The sequence below is a fragment of the Coenobita brevimanus genome, chromosome 47, assembly GCF_032717465.1.
Source record: "Coenobita brevimanus isolate Jiangsu-jjx chromosome 47, ASM3271746v2, whole genome shotgun sequence".
Classification (NCBI taxonomy): domain Eukaryota; kingdom Metazoa; phylum Arthropoda; class Malacostraca; order Decapoda; family Coenobitidae; genus Coenobita; species Coenobita brevimanus.
This window is the reverse complement of record NC_137000.1, coordinates 555,001-574,832: the sequence shown is the minus strand read 5'-3', so window position 1 is coordinate 574,832 and position 19,832 is coordinate 555,001. Positions and strand designations below refer to the sequence as shown.

The 19,832-nt window shown below is 45.9% G+C and overlaps 1 protein-coding gene across 1 annotated transcript in view; it reads left to right on the top strand.

The window, feature by feature from the left end:
- Nucleotides 1-396: 396 nt before the first annotated feature.
- Nucleotides 397-19,832, top strand: part of LOC145398907 (inhibin beta B chain-like) — a 309,549-nt gene continuing 290,113 nt past the window's right edge. Inside the window, exon 1 of the mRNA XM_080271628.1 lies at nt 397-787. Coding sequence (XP_080127754.1) covers nt 397-787 — 391 coding nt within the window. The remainder of the gene's footprint in view (nt 788-19,832) is intronic.

Sequence of the window (19,832 nt, the reverse complement as noted above, 5' to 3'; positions counted from 1 at the left end):
CTGGAGAAGACTTAGTTGTCAAAGAGTTTCCTTTAAGGTGGCTGGGAAACTTGGTGTAGGAGTGAGTCTGGTGGCAGGGCGTGTGGCTATGCAGGTATGCGCGGCCGTGTGGGAGACAGTGCAGTTGGCATCCTCGCCGCTCTGCTCTGCTGAGTTACGAGGCCGCCGCAGCACCAGCCGGGGAACTGGCCTGCTTCGTCTCTGGCGGGTTGCTGGTGCTGGTGCTGTTGGTGCTGCTGCCCGGCTGGCGGCCGCTGGACGTGTCTGATGACCGCTGGCATCCCGTGCGGCGGCGGTGGGCTAGTGGCGGCTGTCTGGCGGCCGTCTGGCTCAGTGAGGCCGCAGCCCCCGCTCTGCTCGCACGCTGGCCTGCTATGGACGCGGCGCTCGGGACTCATGACTAGCACTGCCAGGAGGCTGTGGGTGGTGGCGGCGGCCCTGCTAGCCGTGCTGGCCCGGCCCACACGGGCCCGCCCAGAGGCCCCGTCCGAGCCCCGCCACTGCCCCAACTGTGACCACCCGCGCTCAGTGCCCGACGCCAGGGCCTTAGAGACTCTTCGCATTGAGGGAATCAAACAGCAAATATTGAGTAAACTGGGTCTTAGAGCAAAACCCAATGTGACATCGAGTATCCCGCGCGATGTCCTCTTACAGACTCTCTATCGCTCCGAGGAGGATCGCGAGCTATTGGAAAAGCAGCAGGCGGAATTTCATTCATCTAATGAAGAACTCGTCGAAGACGACTATTACGCCAAGACGTCGGAGATCATCAGTTTCGCCGAGCCAGGTATGTGTGCGAGAGTTTGGAGTGTGACACGTGTGTGGTGGTGCCGAGGCGGCCACAGTACAGTACGGGGCACCGCTACACCTGCTGGTTCCTTGGCCAGTGCGGGGTACGGCCTATGGCAGGCGGCACTGCCCATACTGCCATGGCCACTGCACCCTGCAACAAAGCCATGGCAAGGTAAAGTAGTCCGCAAGTCCCCCACCAGGAGGGATGGCAGCTGTGTTTAGATGGGTGAATAGGATAGTGTGGGGTGGGGCTGTAAGAGGAGGTATCTGGGTATGTGAACTGCAGAGGTGGTAGAGCAGGGATGTAAGGTGCAAAGTACAAGGACGTGATTAGATGGCAGAGGAGTGTAGGGAGGGCAGGTAGAATTTATGAACTGTAGGGGTGAGGATGATAGACAGGGCAACCGTGTGTGGCAGAAAGACGATAGAACAAAAATGGTGTATTTGGTGGAAGGACGATAGAAGAAAACTGGTGTATGTGTCAGAAAGGTGTTAGGACAAAACTGGTGTGTGGGAGACAGAAAACAAAACTGGTGTGTGTGGTAGAAAGATAACAGGACAAAACTGTTGTGTGTGTGCATAAAAGATGGTAAGACAAAACTGGTGTGTGTGTGTGTGTGTGACAGAAAGATGGTCTTAGGACGAAACTGAAATTTTGTGGTAAGTTAAAAAGATAGGACAGAACAGAAGTGTGTGTGTGTGTGTGTGTGTGTGTGTGTGTGTGTGTGTGTGTGTGTGTAGTAGAAAGCTGGCTATAGGACAAAAGTGAAATATGTCTGGTAGAAGGACGGATATTGGATAAAATTGGTAGAGTAATGGAAGGTCAAAAGTGAAGTGTGTAAGGTAGAAGGAAGGTAGAAGACATCTGAAGTGTGTGTAGCATAACAAGAATTACTGCGAGATGTGCAATAGAGGCGGGTGTGAAAAATGTATAATGCTGTGCGACAGGAGTAAGCTCTAATGGAAATATAAATCGACAACCACACATACTGCTGATTAGTGGCTGAGGCAGGGCAAAAATGAACAGGGGTAGGACGGGGGAGGTGGTGGAGACCCTCCACCACCTCCCCCGTCCTACCCTGGGGAAGTGAGTGGCAGAAATGGGGGGAGGGAGGGAGGGAGGGCCGCGGGGCAATGAGAGGATGGGGAAGGGAGATGAGGGAGAGAAGGAAGGAACCGGTATGATAGGACGTGACGAAACAGGGAAGATGGAGTTGGGACGGAGAGGAAATGTATTACGAGAAATAAGGAAAGAAGTACTTTGGGTAGAGCGGAGAGGATGAGGAAATGTTGAGCGAGAAAGAATGTGTTTTCCTGGATGATGAGGAGTAGCACTGGGTAAATTAAAAGATCACTGTCAGTACAATGACTTAGTTTATTCTTGCTATTTCTGGACGATTTTATTCAGCTCAGGAGAGAGATTTCTTACTGGGAGGTTGGACACAGTCCTAGTCAATCCCCAAACTTTACGAGAGGTCTTAATAAGGTTGAATAAAATCGCCTGGAGGCAGCGAGAGTGGATGGAGGATAGGAAATGCCAGAGAGTTGAAAGCTAACGAAACAGTGGGCAAGAACACGGAAAAGTCAGTGACAATGTTGAGTCAGCCCCTGGAATCCAGTAACGTAAACTTGATCTTATTCCTGCTTTCTGTACACGGTTTTATTTAACTTAGGACTGAGTATTTGAGCAGGAGGGGTTAGCTACAGCCTGCATTAACCTTTTCAGTACTAGGCTGCGCTCCTAATCTGAATAAAATCGTCTGGCAACAGCAAGAATGAAATAAAAAGAAAATCATGTCCTCTGTGAAGGGGGTCGGATTGAGAAGAGATGAGAAGTGACGAGGCGGCAGAGAGAGAAAGAGAGAGAGAGGGGGTAGGGAATGGAGCCTCAACTTCTTCAGTACGATGGTCTGCACTTCGTTATATTCTTGCTGCCACCGGACGATTTTACTTAAGCCAGGGAAGATGTCCTGTGGTGAGGGGGTTAATGGAGGGTGTAGGAAACCCCTCCAGGTCGAAAAATCCTTCCGAAGCGGCAGGAAAGCGTCTGAGAGTAGCAGGAATGAGAGTAAGTTATCACAGTGAAGGAGTAGAGTAAACTTTTTCAGTCAGACATCTTTTTTTATAGTCTGATCTACGTCTGTCTGTCCATCTATATCTGTCTATCTGTCTGTTCGTCTGTCTGTCGGTTTGTCCATGTATTTTTACGGTTTGTGAGATGTCAGACTAGCCTACTATTCGGCGTAGGAGATCCCCTCGTAGTGAGGGGAAAAACTCTTCTCAGATCTGAATAAAATGGTCTGCCATCAGCTAGAACAAACAAAAAATGACATCCTCGGGCCAAGGAGCCACGAATGTAGATAGCACACACACACACACACACACACACACACACACACACACACACACACACACAAAACGTGGTGAAGGGTGCCAAGAGGATAGAAAACGGTATTCTTTGGGCTTATTTCCATTGATCGTGCGTGAATTTCAAGAGGTGGTAAGACTTCTAATTTCCTTGCAAACAAAATATCGGGTATTGTTCTCATACTCACAGTTTGCTTCCAGATAAATACGTTTCTAGAATATTCTGTGGTATTTTAATTTGACAGTAAATCAGCAGACGTGAGAATTTGGATGGATTTGCTCTGCCTACCCTTCAAAAGATTCGGCATCAGGTAGAAGGTATAGGCAAGTAAGTAGATAGGTAGTTGATAAATTGTTTTTTACCCTCACTGCTGGCAAACTGAATCGGTGTATTTAAGTGTTATTTTTACTCTCTCTCTCTCCATTTTCCCCCAACCTATTCCTCTTATACCCGCTGTACTTTATTTTTCTCCTGATCTGTCATTCCTCATTGCATCCTTAACCTTAGTTTTCTCATCTATTTTTCATCCATAACTTTCCCTGCTTCATGTGTCGCTCGTTTCTACACAGGTTTCCCTTTCCTGTCACGTCTCTCTCACTACGTTTTTTACTTATCTATATTTCTTTCATGACGCCTGGTGGTCTAGTGGGATGAGGCGTACGAACTTGATCTGGCCCATATGGTTTTAAATCCGAGGGGCGATTAGGGTTTAGTGCTCACCTCATGCCACTCCCGGACAGCAAGTGGGCGCTCTTGTCTTAGATCTATTGACTGTTTAGCCCTGCTCCGGCCTCCTACGTTCCACCTGGGCGAATAAGGGAGAGAATGAGTTAATATCTTGTTTATGCCAACCCCTGATAAATGTGTTAAGTAGAGGAGCTGTGTTTTAGTGGATTACTTGAGGATGTATCAGTCTTTTCCAGTTTGTTAAGTCTCTCCTGAGCTGAAAGAAATCGTCTGGTGGGAGAAAGACTATTGCAGAATACATAATTCGTCATCGTGGTTGGAGTGGTTAACCCCTTCTCTACGATGAGGTATTTTGCGCTTCATTCTCTCTATTGCCAGACGATTTTATTCAGTTTTAATCAGTTTAACCCCTTCACTACTAGGGATCCTTGCAAAGCTGAATGAAATCGTCAGCTGATAGACTAAGTTAGAAAATACTCGTGAAATGGCTGAGGGGAGAATACCTTTAATGGTTAAAAAGTAGATGTATTTGGCAGAAAACACAAATCTTGCTGAAAGCGGCTCAGAGATGAAATGTTGCAAGAGAGGCCGTTTGTGGATTCCTGTATTGACAGCTTCCTTACTCACTACCAACACTATCTTTTATCGCCGATTTTATGTTAACCTGACCCTTATACTTTGCGGTAAAATGTGAGTCTTGCTAGCAGTCCCCCTCGCCCCTCTGCCTCTCTCAACCAATGATTTCCCACCGTATACAGTAATATTTGGCCGCAGCTAATATAACTTCAGCATTGTATGGATGTTTGTATGTGATATTTGTTTGTGACTTTGGTAGGCTTAAATGTGTTACGAGTCTCAAAACATTATTTTATACGTTGTTATTGCGATTATCCGTGGTAGAAAAAGTGTATTGTGATGAATGTGTGAAGTTTGTACTTAGGCCAGTATTCTAGTCGGTTGAGGAAGCTCCCTAACACCATTTCCTGAGATTTTTATTTTATTCATCACATCTTACTGTCCTCTTCTGTTTTGCATAAATCTTTCCAGTATCGCCATACCCTGGATAGATAACGTGCCAAAGGATATTAACCAGCCATATCCAAAAATAATCGCTAGGGAAGAGGCGTTAGGGCACTTTCTTATCCATAATGTACCATGTAAGAATTGTATCAACCAAGAGCTCTGGGGCATGAGGTGCACGTCAGAGTGTGATCGCACTTCCCGTGTCTGAGAATGCTGTCGTGTTGTATTTCCTGTATCAGTTTCACTTCATAGATACTCGTTTGTATATGTGAAACTCTGATGTTTGTCTTCATGCAAAATGTGGAATGTAGGATTGAATCTGTGTGTATGTATACATGTATGTGTGCAAGTATGAATGTACTGTACTGTATGTATGTAGTATGAATGCATGTACGTATGTATATATATTTATTTATTTATATATGCATGTATATATTCATTTATATTTTTCTTGTATGAATGTGTACTGGATACATATATGAATGTACGATATATACTGTAAGTATATAATGTAAGGATTATGTGTGTGTGTGTGTGTGTGTGTGTGTGTGTGTGTGTGTGTGTGTGTAAACTTGCTGCGAGCCTGGAGGCGCCTGTAACAAGCAATCATCAGCAGGATTCATTAGACTCGGTGATGTCACCCGGCACAACACCACCAGGATGTAGGTACAACACACGCACACACACACACACACACACACACACACACACACACACACACACACACACACACACACACTCACACACACACACACACACACACACACACACACACACACACACACACACACACACACACACACACACACACACACACACACACACACACACACACACACACACACACACCAGGAGTTTCAGTATTTACATTAGGTTCCTGTACATAACTCTGGGACAGTTTCAGTTTTCTCTTCCACTTGACGGCAGATGAACGTAGGAGAGTAAAAGTGTTTATAATGTCACGGTAATACACTTATGGTAGGGACAACTCTAGTTTTTTATTTCATCTAATCAAATGTAGCGGTATATACACAGCTGATAGTGAGTTCCAGGAGCCTGAGTGTTAAGTTCCGTAGACTAGTGTATGTAATCGGCTAAATTGTATGCACACGCGACCTGCACGCAAACATACACCCCACACGAACCCTGTGGTACATCACCATATACAAACAGTGTGAGACAGACAGGCAGACAGACACAAGCACGACTGCGAGACCACACAGACACACTAGGGCCCCACACCCCACACCCCACACCCCATCCCTCACCTGCTGCCCTACGCCACAATAAGCGCAATACTGATGCCTGTAGGGCTTCTCAGAATCTCATTGTTACATGTAAAACGCTCACGGCTCCAACATTTCTTTTCACGACTAATATCTCAGCAAGGAGAGTGGGACGGCGTGGCCCTGAAACAGTTTATGACGGAATGACGGAGGGACCGGCGTCTTGTCATGTCTCATCCGGGTTGGCACAACAATAAAAAACATGATTCGCGGTTTATATGTTTATACGTACTGCATATATACATTTATGTTTAGGTAATCGTACGTAAATATTCCTCATTTGTTTGTGTTCTTGTATAACCACTACATATGTTGGACCTTATGCTTTTAAAAACGTAAAAAAATATTCTAAATGATGGAATTATGCCATACGGTATAGATGTATGATATTTCCTGATGAAAATGAAAGTGTGTCTGACTGTTGCCTAATCCCAAGTATCACTGGAGTAAAACAAAGTTAATGCAGACAAAAAATGAGGTAAAAATAGGCCGACAAAGATGTACGGAACCAGTGGACGGGTAGAATGTGCCTTATTTTGGCGGTGTGTACGGTTGAGATTCGTGACGCCCGGGCCAGCAGCACAGCCACAAGGCCGCCCAACACAACGGCATTTGAAGGACTTGTGTAAATTGGCGAGAGCAGCCGGCCGACCCTGCTTTGTTTGACTGTTTCTGGAGATTTCCTTCTTGTCTTTTTACCCAGTGAGTTGGTTCTTGATGACTGTCGTACTTCAGTGCTCCCTCCATCATACTCTTGGATCAAAACCACACCATTTTTTATATACTCGGGGTTATCGTTTTCTTTTTCATTCTGTTTCTTGATACTGCTCACTTCGGTTTGAAATTTATGTGATTTTCTGTTTTTATGCTTTCTACTTTTCATTCCCAGATCCTATTAATTCCATTTGTAAGTTTTTGTTGATAGATGTACTGTTAGACATATCTTTCCTATATGTGGAGCTTGCCCACTTCACTGTTTTTTTTTTAAGAGGTTGGGTTATGATGATGATGATGATATAATATGGGTTTGTGTGTCACTGAGCAAGGGTGAAGACATACAGAAGATGCAAGGCCCAGCTGGTGACCCGTCCACAAACCAGAGGCTCCTCCCGAGCTGGTTAAATAGTCGGGTGGTGGCAGTGTTACAACAGAAGAAAGGCGTCAGTATTGCAGGGGTTATTGAAGGCCATTGATAACACCACCACAACGAGAAGCCTTTCCATAGCTGAATAATATCGTCCGGTAGAAGCAGTAATGCAATAATGATGAGGTAAATATTGCAGGAGTTGAGGCTGTTGCTAAATCTCATCACACGATAGCTCCTTCCTCACCTGAATGAAGTCGTCTTGAGGTGATAAGAAAAAAAAGGAGAAAAGGAATCACTGTAGTAAGAGAAAGGTGTGTTAGAGGATATAAGAGAGCGTGAATGTGGGGTAGGAATGAGGAAGGTTCTATGGGGGGTGTGAGGGAGGGGGGAGTGTGGTGGTGGAAATGGGTAGGGGAGGGAGAGAGTGGGAGTAAGGAAGTGGGAGGGAGAGTGTGGGAGAGGGTAGAGGAGGAAGAGGGAGTGAGGGGAGAGTGGTGGCGGGAGAGGAGGAATAAGGATGAGGAAGGAAGAGTGAAGGGATGTGGGCAAGGGAAGGAGAGTGAGAAAGAATAAGGGAAAAGGGTGGGAAAGTGAGGGTATGGTGTTGGGAGGGGGTATGGAAAGGAGAGGGAGAGTGTGAGAGATTTTGAAGGACGAAGAGAGGGAGAGAGGCGGGGGGGGGGGGAGTGTTGTGCATGAGGAGAGTGAGTGATGGACACAGTAGGGGAGATTGAGGAAGAATGGGAGAGGCTTTGAGACAGAATAATGGTGAGGGAGAGACGGAGTGAGGGGTGGGGAGGGGAATGAGTAGGAGGGTGAAAAGGGGACGTGGGGGTGAGAGGGGAAGTGGTAGGAAAAGAGAGAGAGAGAGAGCGAGAGAGAGAGAGACAGACAGACAGAGTAGGGAAGTGAGAAAGGCAGTAATTGCAAGGGTGAAATTGGAAGTGGGAGTAGGATGGAGAAATTAGGTCAAGTAATGTATATGAGAGACCGTGACAGTATCGTAAGGAGACTGCTGGAGGATCTGACGGAGAAGAGACGAGAGAGAGGGAGTGGTGGCAGCTGGACATACTGAATATAAGTAAAGATGCTGAGAGTAAGGAAGAAGGTAGAATGATTTATATATACATATATATACATGCACACTTGTATCAATACATATATACATACACAATTCCGTTTCGCTATGTGTAAGTCTTGTGTGCCATACATTAGTTTTTCTCTGTTTCAGTCTGCTAGTCCGTTGCTCCCGTTTCTTCTGTATTCGTCACACGTTCGTTGTTGTGATCGTCTGTTGGTCTCTTTTGTTGACAGTTTCTGTCTGTCTGTCTGTCTGTCTGTCTCTCTCTCTCTCTCTCTCTCTGCCTGTTTTGCGTCGCTTGTACTTCGGTCATCGTCTTAGACTCTTCACTGCGATGACCTTATCCTTCTGCTTCCGCCAGACGATTTTATTCAGCTTACGGGAAGCTCGTGCTGAAGGGATTGTCAAGCTCTTTCCTTCACTGGTTCCCTTCACGTGGTGGCACCGATCTAGCCGGGGTTCCTCTTCCTGGGTATACACACGTCCCTTTGACTGTGGACTGCAGAATGAGGGTAACTTAGCCTTCAGTCTTCACGTTTCAGATGAACATGGGGTTACTACTTCTACTCCTACTACTACTACTACTGCTGCTGCTGCTGCTGCTGCTGCTGCTGCTACTACTAATACTACTGCTACTACTACTTCCACTACTGCTAAGCCTATCACCACCACCATCACCACTACAACAACAACAACTATTACTACTGCTACTACGACCACCACTACAACAACAACAACAACTACTACTACTACTACGACTACTACTACTACGACTACTACTACTACGACTACTACTACTACTACTACTACGACTACTACTACTACTACTACTACTACTACTACTACTACTACTACTACTACCACCACCACGACCACTACCATTACGACTACTACTACTACTACTACAGGTTCATCCACTACCGTCACCTCCACCACCATCCAGCAGCAGCAGCACCACCACGACTATACCAACAACTACTACTACCACTACTACTACTACTACCACCACCACCACCACCACCACCACCACCATTACTACTACTGCTACAGATACATCCACTACCGTCACCTCCACCACCATCCAGCAGCAGCAGCACCACCACCACCACTACACAAACAACAACAACAACTACTACTACTACTACTACTACTACTACTTCTTCTACTACTACTATTACTACTACTACCACTACTACTGCTACGAGATGCCTCCCATGAGTTGCATAAAATCGTGTGGTGACAGGAAGGATCAGAGAAAAGACAATCATGCTGAAGGGGTTAAAGGAGACGAAATATAATCCCTTCATTTCAAGACGACCTTCATAAGCTGACGTAAATCCCTTGAAGCTGCAAGAATGAAGAAAAAAGAATCTAATCCTTCTGAAGGGATTTAATTGATGTTCTTATTCTTCCTGTCTCATAATTTACCTGTTCGTTTGTCTGGTCTCTTGGTCTGTAGCCTGTTGATGCGTGTGCCATTCCCTTCTTATGTTCTTTTCATCCTTACTGAATTATTATGCATCTGGGTATAGTCGTGTGAATTACTGGTTATTTCTGTTTTTTCTGAAGTGGATAGCTGGGATCGAGAAAAAGATGGAGGGATAAGATGTGTCAATATGTAAGGGACGGTTTTGTAACTTGGGAAGAGGGATCGTTACTGATTAGGGACAGAAACGCTAGGGGATCTTTTTGCTGAGACCTCCCCTCACAAGATGCGGTGTGAGGCAAGAGACAGACAGATGGATATTTGTGTATGTAAATGTGTATGGACGGCGTATCCTGCTGGCCAGTTTAATCGATGTATACATGAATATGCTGTGTTGCTTTAGCGCTCTACCTCGGTATGCAAAAACGAGTGCAAACATACTGGTGAACATGCTCGCGGCCCGGTCATATACGGCCTTCTGTCGGACCCTCCCTAGCCACTCCACGACCCGCCCTCCTCCCTCCACCACCAGCCTGTCTTCCACTTGCTCTCCATCCTACTTTCTAGTCCTCTCTACCCCATGTATGGATTCCGTCCCTTTTGTTTCCCTATTCCCGTTTTATTAGTATATAAGGATCTCTTACTTCACCAATCGTTAGTCTATCAGTTTCTGTCACCATGTTTTCTAGTAGCTACCGTTTTTCTTCTTTTTATTTATTTATTTTATCCTCTCACCCGTCTTCTATTTGCCTCCAGCTTCCTTTCCGGTTGCCATCCATCCTACTTTCCAGTCAGCTCCACCCACTGTCTAAATTTCGTCCATTACCAGTTGCCGTCACGTTTGTCTGTCGGCGGCACCATCTTTCCAGCATCCTAGTGGCTAGTCACTTGTCTTCTCTTTGTCTCCACCAGCTCTCATTTAGTGATCGTTAGTCTTCCAGTTGCTTTCCATCCAGCCTTCCACCAATTTCCACCTGCTGTGTACATCCCGTCCATCCTACTCTTCAGGTTCCTTTGGTTGTCTTTCATTTCCTTTCACTGTCCCTCCAGTCGCTTCCATTCTTCTTCGGCGTCCACCACCTGTCTCCTTCAGCCTTTCAAAATCCTTCCCATACCCAGGTGCCGGAACCCATTTTGCTTTTGCTACCACAGCCCTTCTAGTGTCGTAATTCTTTCTTTTTCTTCTGCTTCCTTTTCTTCGTGTTCCATTAGCTTTCAGCCAAGACTTACCTCTACGAGCTTTCCGTTTGCCCTTCACCTTACTTTCCAGTCATCTCCACCCACTGTATAAATCCCTGTCACCCTATTGGCCAGTTGCCTTCCTTTAGTCTGTCAGTTGCTTGCACCAGCCTTCCATCTCAGTACCTTTTCATTCCTTGCTCTGTCTACCCTTCCTGCCTCTCAGCTGCCTCTCCTTTGTTTGTTTTGCCGTTCTTCTGATGCTATTTTTTAAATCTCTTTTCTTTTGACTCCACCTGTTATCATTTGTCTCTAGTAGCTTTCCAGTTGACTTGACTAGACTTCAGCTTCCCCACTTCACCTTGTAGTTGACTTCACTTGCTTTTTGCATAACTCATTCAGCCTTCCTGTAGTCCCCACAAGCTATCGTTCTATGTACACCTGCTTTCCAACGGCTGCACATTCGTCTTCCACCTACCCTCCTCTCGCCGTCAAGTAATTATCCTTCAGTCTAACATTTATCTTCATAAGCCCCTCAGTTGCCCTCGCCGTCAGTCAATTAGCCAGTACCTCAATTTACCTTTCACCTAACCTTGATGGGCATAGTTGCTTTTACCAGATTCCTCCACAAGACCAACAGAGACCATAACCATCCCTCTCGTTGCTTCCACCAGCCATCTATCCTCATCATCTTTCTAGCTGCTTCTACCAGGCATCCTCTCTCACCATCCTTCACGTTGCTTCTACCAGCCATCCACTATCTTCACTTGTAACAGCCATACAGTTGCCGCCACCACATGTCTAATTGCTACTACTGCCCTTCTAACTGCTTAAATAAGCCATCATGTTGATCTCCCTATAACTGCTTAAATAAGCCATCATGTTGATCTCCCCATATTTCCATGTTTCCAGTCTGGAAACGTCATGAACCTCATTCCCAAAATGCAAGAAATATCCCGCACTAACAGATGGCTCCGCGGCAACCTTTGTGTCACCACATGGGCACTTATACCGACCGACACTCTTGTGATTTGCCACGGATATCTCATTCATCCTGTTGTTTATGCCATCCTTCCAGATAAGTCTATCAAACTTCCAAGTGCTTCTACCGACCTTCCAGTTATCATTATCATCCTTCCAGTTACCTATACAATCCTTCCAGTTATCAATACCATCCTTTTAGTTACCTATACCATCCTTCCAGTTACCAATACCCTCCTTCCAGTTACTTATACCATCCTTCCAGTTGCCTACACCATCTTCCAATTACCGGTACCATCCTTCCAGTTACTTATACCGTCTTTCCAGTTACTTATACCATCCTTCCAGTTGCCTACACCATCTTGCAGTTACCGGTATCATCCTTCCAGTTACTTATACCATCCTTCCAGTTGCCTGTACCATTCTTCCAGTTGTTCATACCATTCCAGTTTCCTCTACCACCCTCTCAGTTACCTTGCGGGGGCTCCAACACCCTTCTAGTTAGCCACGTTATCCCTCCAGTTCCCTTTATTGGCAACCCAGTAACATCCTTGGGCTGTTTGCTTACCTCCATCATCACCATCACCACCCCCATCATCATCATCATCATCATCCCCACTTATATGGGCTGGGTTGGATGCAGAAGCAGAAACAGGTAAGTACAAAGTTAGACCTATCAAAGGGTCTGAACAAAAAAGGCCACATATACATCCAAATATCGTTGAAGCCTTGCTGTGTTTTAAAAATCTACTGCACTGTACCCTTCAGCAGCTCACCATCTGCTCTTTACCATTCATCATTCAATTTCCTCTACTAGTTCTCAAGTACCCTTTTCTACTCGTGTCAACATGCATCCCAAACCTTCCACCAACCTTTATCCACGCACTTGACATTCCAACTTTACTCCTCCGCTTTGCAGTTTTCCCTCGTGCTCTTCGCTGGTGCCTCTGTCAGTTTCCAGAAGACTCTCATCTGTCTTTCTAGTTGTTCCTCCTAGGCCTTCCACTTACCTCTAGAGAGCATCATGTCACCCACGTGGCCTTCAATAAAATAACATCCTGAATCCAACCTGTCACCCTCTGGCTTTTCATTTTTCCACAGCCACTTTTGCCCGGCTCCTCTTTCCAGGATCCGTCTGCTACCTGGCCATTCCGTCTTCCAGTTAACCTCTTCCAGTTTGCCTTTGCGCACATCACACACGCACCCAAACATGCACGGCCATTCTCTTCCCGCACAGCATTTCTCATAACAACATTAGCCTCGCAACAGCCAGTCTCAACCCCTGCACTACGAAATTGCTTTATGTAGCTGGAAAACCCATCTGAAATTAGCATGCATAAAAAAAAAGAGGCCATTGTACTAAACGGCTTAAAAGGGACGGTACAGAGTGACGTCACTGAGAGGTTTTTCCCTTGTAAGGTGAATAAATATCGCTTTCTGGTACCATGGCTCTGAAGGGGTTAAAGGAGACTGTTTTTAAAGTGTTTTCGATTTTTCACTGCGATGTAACTCTAATTAAATCATCTGGTGGTAGCAAGAGAGAGAGAGAGAGAGAGAGAGACGTCAATGCACTACTAAGTCCTTTTTTCCCCCGTACCTTCTTACCTACCACTCTTTTCCCCCACCAGACTCAAATGGTCGTCTTCTCGTCAGGTTACCAGCCTCTCAGAGAATTTTCCTTGGTGACGAAGTTTGCCTGACAAGAGTAATTATTCTCTCTCTCTCCCCCTCTCCCTCCCTCCCTCTCTCTCTCTCTCTCATTCATTTACCATAATAACAAGTGGTTTATTTTAATCTTGCTATCTCCATACGATGGTTCAGTCCAGTAGAGATATTTAGATATGGAGGGGTTCCCTATAGCCTTTATTCGCCAATCATTACGAGGGGGAGGGGAGGGGGGAACTTTTTGAGAGAAGTAAAGTCGATGAGCAATAACCACCATAACGCACACAAAAATAACAAATAAAAAGATCACTGTGGTGTTAAAGCGTTAATATCTTGTCAACGTGGACATAATAACACCAGACTATTTCCCTTCCCACAGCGATGATGTGTTGTGCAATTTATTTTTACTCGCTGCTGCCTTTTCTTTCTTTTTTCTTGTTTTTTTCTTGTACGTAACAATGACTGCAAGTCCTGAAGTGTTAGTGAGGACATACATGATTATAACTATGCAGTGTGTAAAGCCTATCCTAAACTGAGTGAAACTGCCTGGCACAAGCAAGATTTGAATGAAAAACACGTCGGCTGACAGGAAAAAAAACAAAAAAAACTTGGAAAAGAGTCAGCAGAGATCCTCCCAGACCCACGTTCACTCCTTCACTACAAGTATCTACACGTGATATTTTTCCAGCAATGAGCAAAATCAGTTGGAGGTAGTCCCTCTCAACCCCCCCCCCCAAAAAAAAAAAAAATGATGGTAGAGATGATTACAAATGTAGAGAGCCTGCTAAGTTCAGGTTAGGGACGGATATTCTGTCATGCCCTCGACAAGACTGCCCCAGGTACAGGGAAAATAAAATAATATATGGGAAAAATGAAATATACCTGGTGAAGAGAGCGTCCTTAATCACACTAAAGGTACACAGCTTTTTAAGTCCACGGAAACAGGGCCACAGATACAAGTAAAAGAAGGTGAACATTCTGGCTGGACGGTGCTAGACAACCCCCTAAGCCCACGGTATAGGGTTGAGAGGCCGCAGAGTCCTCATAAACGGTATAGTACCAGCAAAGTTCCGTCTACTAGGGCCAAAGCTGTTACGGAAACAAAGGTACAGCATAAATAAAGGTGAAACAAATATAAGGTAAAATTGGAGAGGTTTGAGAGCACCGTAAACCCCTGTTGAGAGTAGAGACAGTGTTTAGCCTACGACGAGAGGGCCCCCAGGTGCGTGGCCGTGCGATCACACACCTTTTCTTGCCTAATACTGAGGAAGCCACACACCGACCCTCACCTGCCCTCACGAACACACGCCACACATGCGCCAACATAAGAGCACACACACACGCGCGCATCATGGGCAAACACACACACACACACACACACACACACACACACACACACACACACACACACACACACACACACACACACACACACACACACACACACACACACACACACACAAACCAGAGAACAGAGGCATTAATACTGCACGTAGACATGCACACCTACACATAGGCGCAATAGGGCACATGGGCGTTCAGACACACTCATACACAAACGCAAGGTACACACGCACTCACATACATACAGTCTCCCTACACGCACACTCACAGACTGCATGCACATGCACACATTTCCTTGGACGCACATGTTTCTGTTGATTTTATTCTTAGTATTAAAGAAGTTGAGTAATAGATAGACAGGTACACAGAATACGTACACACACACACACACACACACACACACACACACACACACACACACACACACACACACACACACACACACACACACACACACAGGGTAATAACAGTACCAGTAATATGAGGGATGACAAGGTAAGGAGAGGGTGATGTTCCCTCGTTTCTTAGAACGACCATCTCCAAGAATTCCCTCAGTCTACCCTCAGAACGCCACCTCTGTCTGTCTGTCTCTGTCTGTCTGTCTGTCTGTCTGTCTGTCTCTCTCTCTCTCTCTCTCTCTCTCTCTCTCCAGCACACCAGGCCAGCTCTCATCCCTTGGCTACGCGCTAATGCTGTCCTCTCCAGTTTGGCGGGGCTAATTGCAGGCCTCGCCCCGCAACTCCCACCTTAAGTAATACTGAAATGAAGGCGGACTTAAACTGCACCGGCCAACAACGTCTCGAGTAATGGGTGTCATTGAAGCTTAATAAATTCTTCCTGAGGTTCCCCACATCCTTAATTTCTCCTGCACCAACAGTCAGCGGCAAAAGTTCTGCCATTATACTGCGTCTGCTTCACGCTTAGGGCATGTCCGCCACTATCCTCCCCGGCAGAGCATTTCAAGTGAATCATCTGCGGAGTGAGAAATATACCAAACTTCTCTCAGCTTTGGGGTATAAGCCAGCCTAGGAAACTGAGATAAGAGGTAAAATTAGTCTAACTTTTGTCCCTGCCTATACTGGGAGAGCAGGGGGATGGGGAGGAGTGTGTTTGTGCGATTGGGAGTTTGGGGGTTCCTTTAGGGTGAAATTTACACTGTGAGGTCGCTGAAACGCCGCCCTAAGTGGTCGAGGTGGGTTGTGGTTATCTGCGGGTGATGTGTGGGTACTTGTTTCAACCGGGTGTCCTTCGAGGCTGTTTTGCCACCTCGTTACGGACTCTTCACACCGCCGACAACACCCTCTCCATCTACACCTGCCATCTACGCCTACGCCACCAACACAATAATTTTAGGTTATTCCACTTGCCGCCACTCGAGTTTATTCGGTACAGGATGAGACGTTCTGAGCTGAAAGGAATAGATGCAGCCTTCATTAACTCCTTCATGATCGAGGCAATTCGGGTACTGAATTCCAGCCAACGCCAGACGATTTAATTTAGTTGAGAGGAAGCTATAGGAGCGAGAGGTAAGTGAGCCACAGGAACTGAGATGAGTGAGCCATTGAAACGTGAGATGAATGAGCTGAGTGAGTCATAGGAACCTGAAAGTATTATAATCCCTCCACTGCTACAGATACATCGTCTGGTAGCAGGCTGAGTAAAATAAATAAATCAGGTCATTGTAGTGAAGGGCCAAGAGTGAGATCCTGGCGATGTGAAAGGGTGATGGGTGATGTGAAGGGGTGAAGGGGTGATGTGAAAGGATGATGTGAAGGGAGACAGTGTGAGTGAGAGTGTCCTGGGGCGGGGGGAACCAGTAATGTCCAGGTGGAAGGGTGTAGGTATGCTAACAGATGCCCGCCCAGGACTTCGCACAATGCATACCTGTTCATTTGGCTGGCGCAGATATCAGAGAGAGAGAGAGAGAGAGAGAGCAGACATGGACACATCCCTTTTCATACTTACTAAAGATTTATATCCATATTCTCCCCTACTTTTGTTTCATATATTTCTTTTAATTACGCCAGCTAGATGGTTTTATTTATTCATTTTTTTTTTTTTCTGAGCAGAGTAACACCAGTCAATTTTAGTGGTTCGGAATGACCATTGAGAGTGAATGGATTATTGAAGAGAGCTGCGTGTGCTTCTCCCCCCCCCCCGCCTCCACTCGGAATGACTATGGTAATCTGAATAAGTCGTCTCGATATACCGGGACGAGAATGAAACGACGTCATGGTAGTGAAGTGCTTAACCCCTTCAGTCCGATGGCGTCCTTTGTATTATGTTCTATTTCAAGACGATTTTATTCAACTGGTGACCCACTTTTCAACCTGGATTAGTTAGATGTGCCTTTAATCCACTCCCTAACTACAAGGGGACCCTCCTTGTGTTTAATAAAATCGCCTGGTGGTGGCAAGAATAACTGCGAAATACGTGAGGGGTTCACTTAGGCAGCGTACCGTGTTGGCGTATTCCTGCTGCCTCCACACTGTTGCTCTCATCAGGTACAGTAAAAGCCACCTCTGACCCCACTTAATTCCAATAGAGCCTCCAAAGCTGAATAAAACCGTCTGGAAGTGGCAAGAACGAACCAATAAAATACATGGTCTGGGTCAAGGGAGTCAGCCAGCAGGCTTCATTTGACCAATTATTTGCTGGAAAAAAAGAATTGTCTGGCGTTAGCTGGAATAGACGAATGGTACCTGTCACCCCTCAGGCTCCTGTAACTCACTCTCAGCTGAATAAAATCGTCTGACGCTCTCTGGAATAGTATACTAGACTTGTCCCAACCATGAGACAGTTGACATATAATCTGAGTAGTAATGGCTTCTTCAGCACGATGACGTACTGTATTTCAATTTTGTTCAAAGTAAGAAAAAAAAAAAAATCTTTACTGAACGGGGCAGCGAAGGCTCTTACAACCCTTCCTCTTCAAAAAGCCTGTCTTAAGGTGGATAAACTTATCAGGTGGCGGCAAGAACAAAACGAAAGACGTTCCCGGGCTGAAGGGGTTGATGCCGACTCGGGTGTAGCCTCAGAATAGGATATTATAATCAACTAATTCCCCGTCGTAGAAGAAGGACGAGCCTGTTTATATTCTCATCTTCCTTATTCTTTCTGCAACTATGAGAGGAAAATTACCATGAATCTTTTTCCCCTTTTTTTTCAGGACAAGGAAAGGAAAGTTTTAAAAAAATTCCAGCGCCTCTTGTTTTTCTCTGAAAGTAAAATATCTGGGTTAAGTGAGGGAAGCAAGAGTTAAGTTCGTAAATCCAGGCTGACCAGCCAGAAAAATACATGTAAAAGCCCGGCAAAGAACAGGTTGTTACGGATCCACTGAACTGAGATCGAAATTGAGCATATTCAGACGCGAATTTTCGGATCGTGTAGGTCGGGGGAAACGTGGAAGAGCAGCACTACATTTCACGGGGCCAGACTGTGGGTGTTCTGTGTCTCGGTGCCAAATAAGTTGCAGGTGACGGCGAGAAATGGAACGCGTGCTTAAACAGTATGTCTTAATGGTCACTGAGGCACTTAATTAGGTCCGCATTTTTAGCTGGCTTTGCAAACATCATAATACGTCATCATCAGCGATTTATTTTGTACATTGCACCTTCATAATCCTCTCGTATGATACCGAAGAAAATTGCGTTGATGCTGAACGGATATGCAAGACGAAGAGGAGAAAGTAAGGTGGAAGAGCGAAACAGTCGCTAATGAAGACTTGCTACGAAGTCTCCTCTGACACCTACAGTATACTACGGCTCTCAGTGTGTGTGTGTGTGTGTGTGTGTGTGTGTGTGTGTGTGTGTGTGTGTGTGTGTGTGTGTGTGTGTGTGTGTGTGTGTGTGTGTGTGAGCGCGTCCCAGTCTGTCATAAAAGACGACTGAGTGAACGTCGCCCATCAGTCTGGCAGGCACAGTAAGCGAACTCATAGGCTTCAGCAAGTGTGGTGAAGACAGACGAAGTGGGTAGACTGGGTGACGTGGAGGGCAGACACGTGTTAAGGAGTCAGACTGGGCGAGGCACCTTGGGGGACATCTGTGAACCCTGTACCTCCTGTGAACCTCACCCCACACCCGACACTCACCACCACCGCCTCATCCAACACCAAGAACCAGAATAAACCACCAACATTCAGCCACAGTGATAAATTTCCCAACCAACAACCAAAGAAACGCCAGGAACAAGCTGAGCACGCAAGAGTCAGCCGCCATATTCACAAACAGTCTTCAATTTAAGGTTGTGATTAAAGCTGATTGCTTTATTCTTTGGTCTTTACTCAGGTGGATACTGTACACGTGGCAACTATATTACAGCGATTATTTAAGTGAAAAGAAAAGATAGGAAACACACGACAGTTTTATTATTATTTTTCTTAATAATAGCCAACGAATGAAACCGTTGGTGTCAGCTGGAATAAAGTCCTGGAGTTGCCTCGACAGTGAGAAGGTTAAATGTACCACCAACATAAACATTTAGGCTGTTACGACCGACTCTCAGCTGAATCAAATCGTCTGTGTTTAGCTGGCAATCATGGGAGGGTTAAGATGGTTTGTTAATACGGTGGGCGCCGCGTGCTGGGGGACTATAAAGAGTCGGGCAGAGGCAGAGGGACGGGTAGAGGGTGGTGCCCGATGATTGATCAGATATACTGTTAATGTGCGGAGTGAGACGGCGGAGAGAAGGTGGAGAGAAGGTAGGCAGGTAATGAGGGAGTAGGGAAGGAGGAGGGTTAGTGTGAGGAGAAAGGAAAAAGGATGGAGGGAAAGGATGAAAGAGGAAATGGGATTGAGAGAAAGGGTGACGAAGATGTGCTGATGCTGGGAGAGAGAAGGTCACGAGACAGTCGGTAGATAGGTAGGTAGGTAAGGGAGGGAAAGGTAGGGGTAGTATGTAGAGAACGTAGCGAA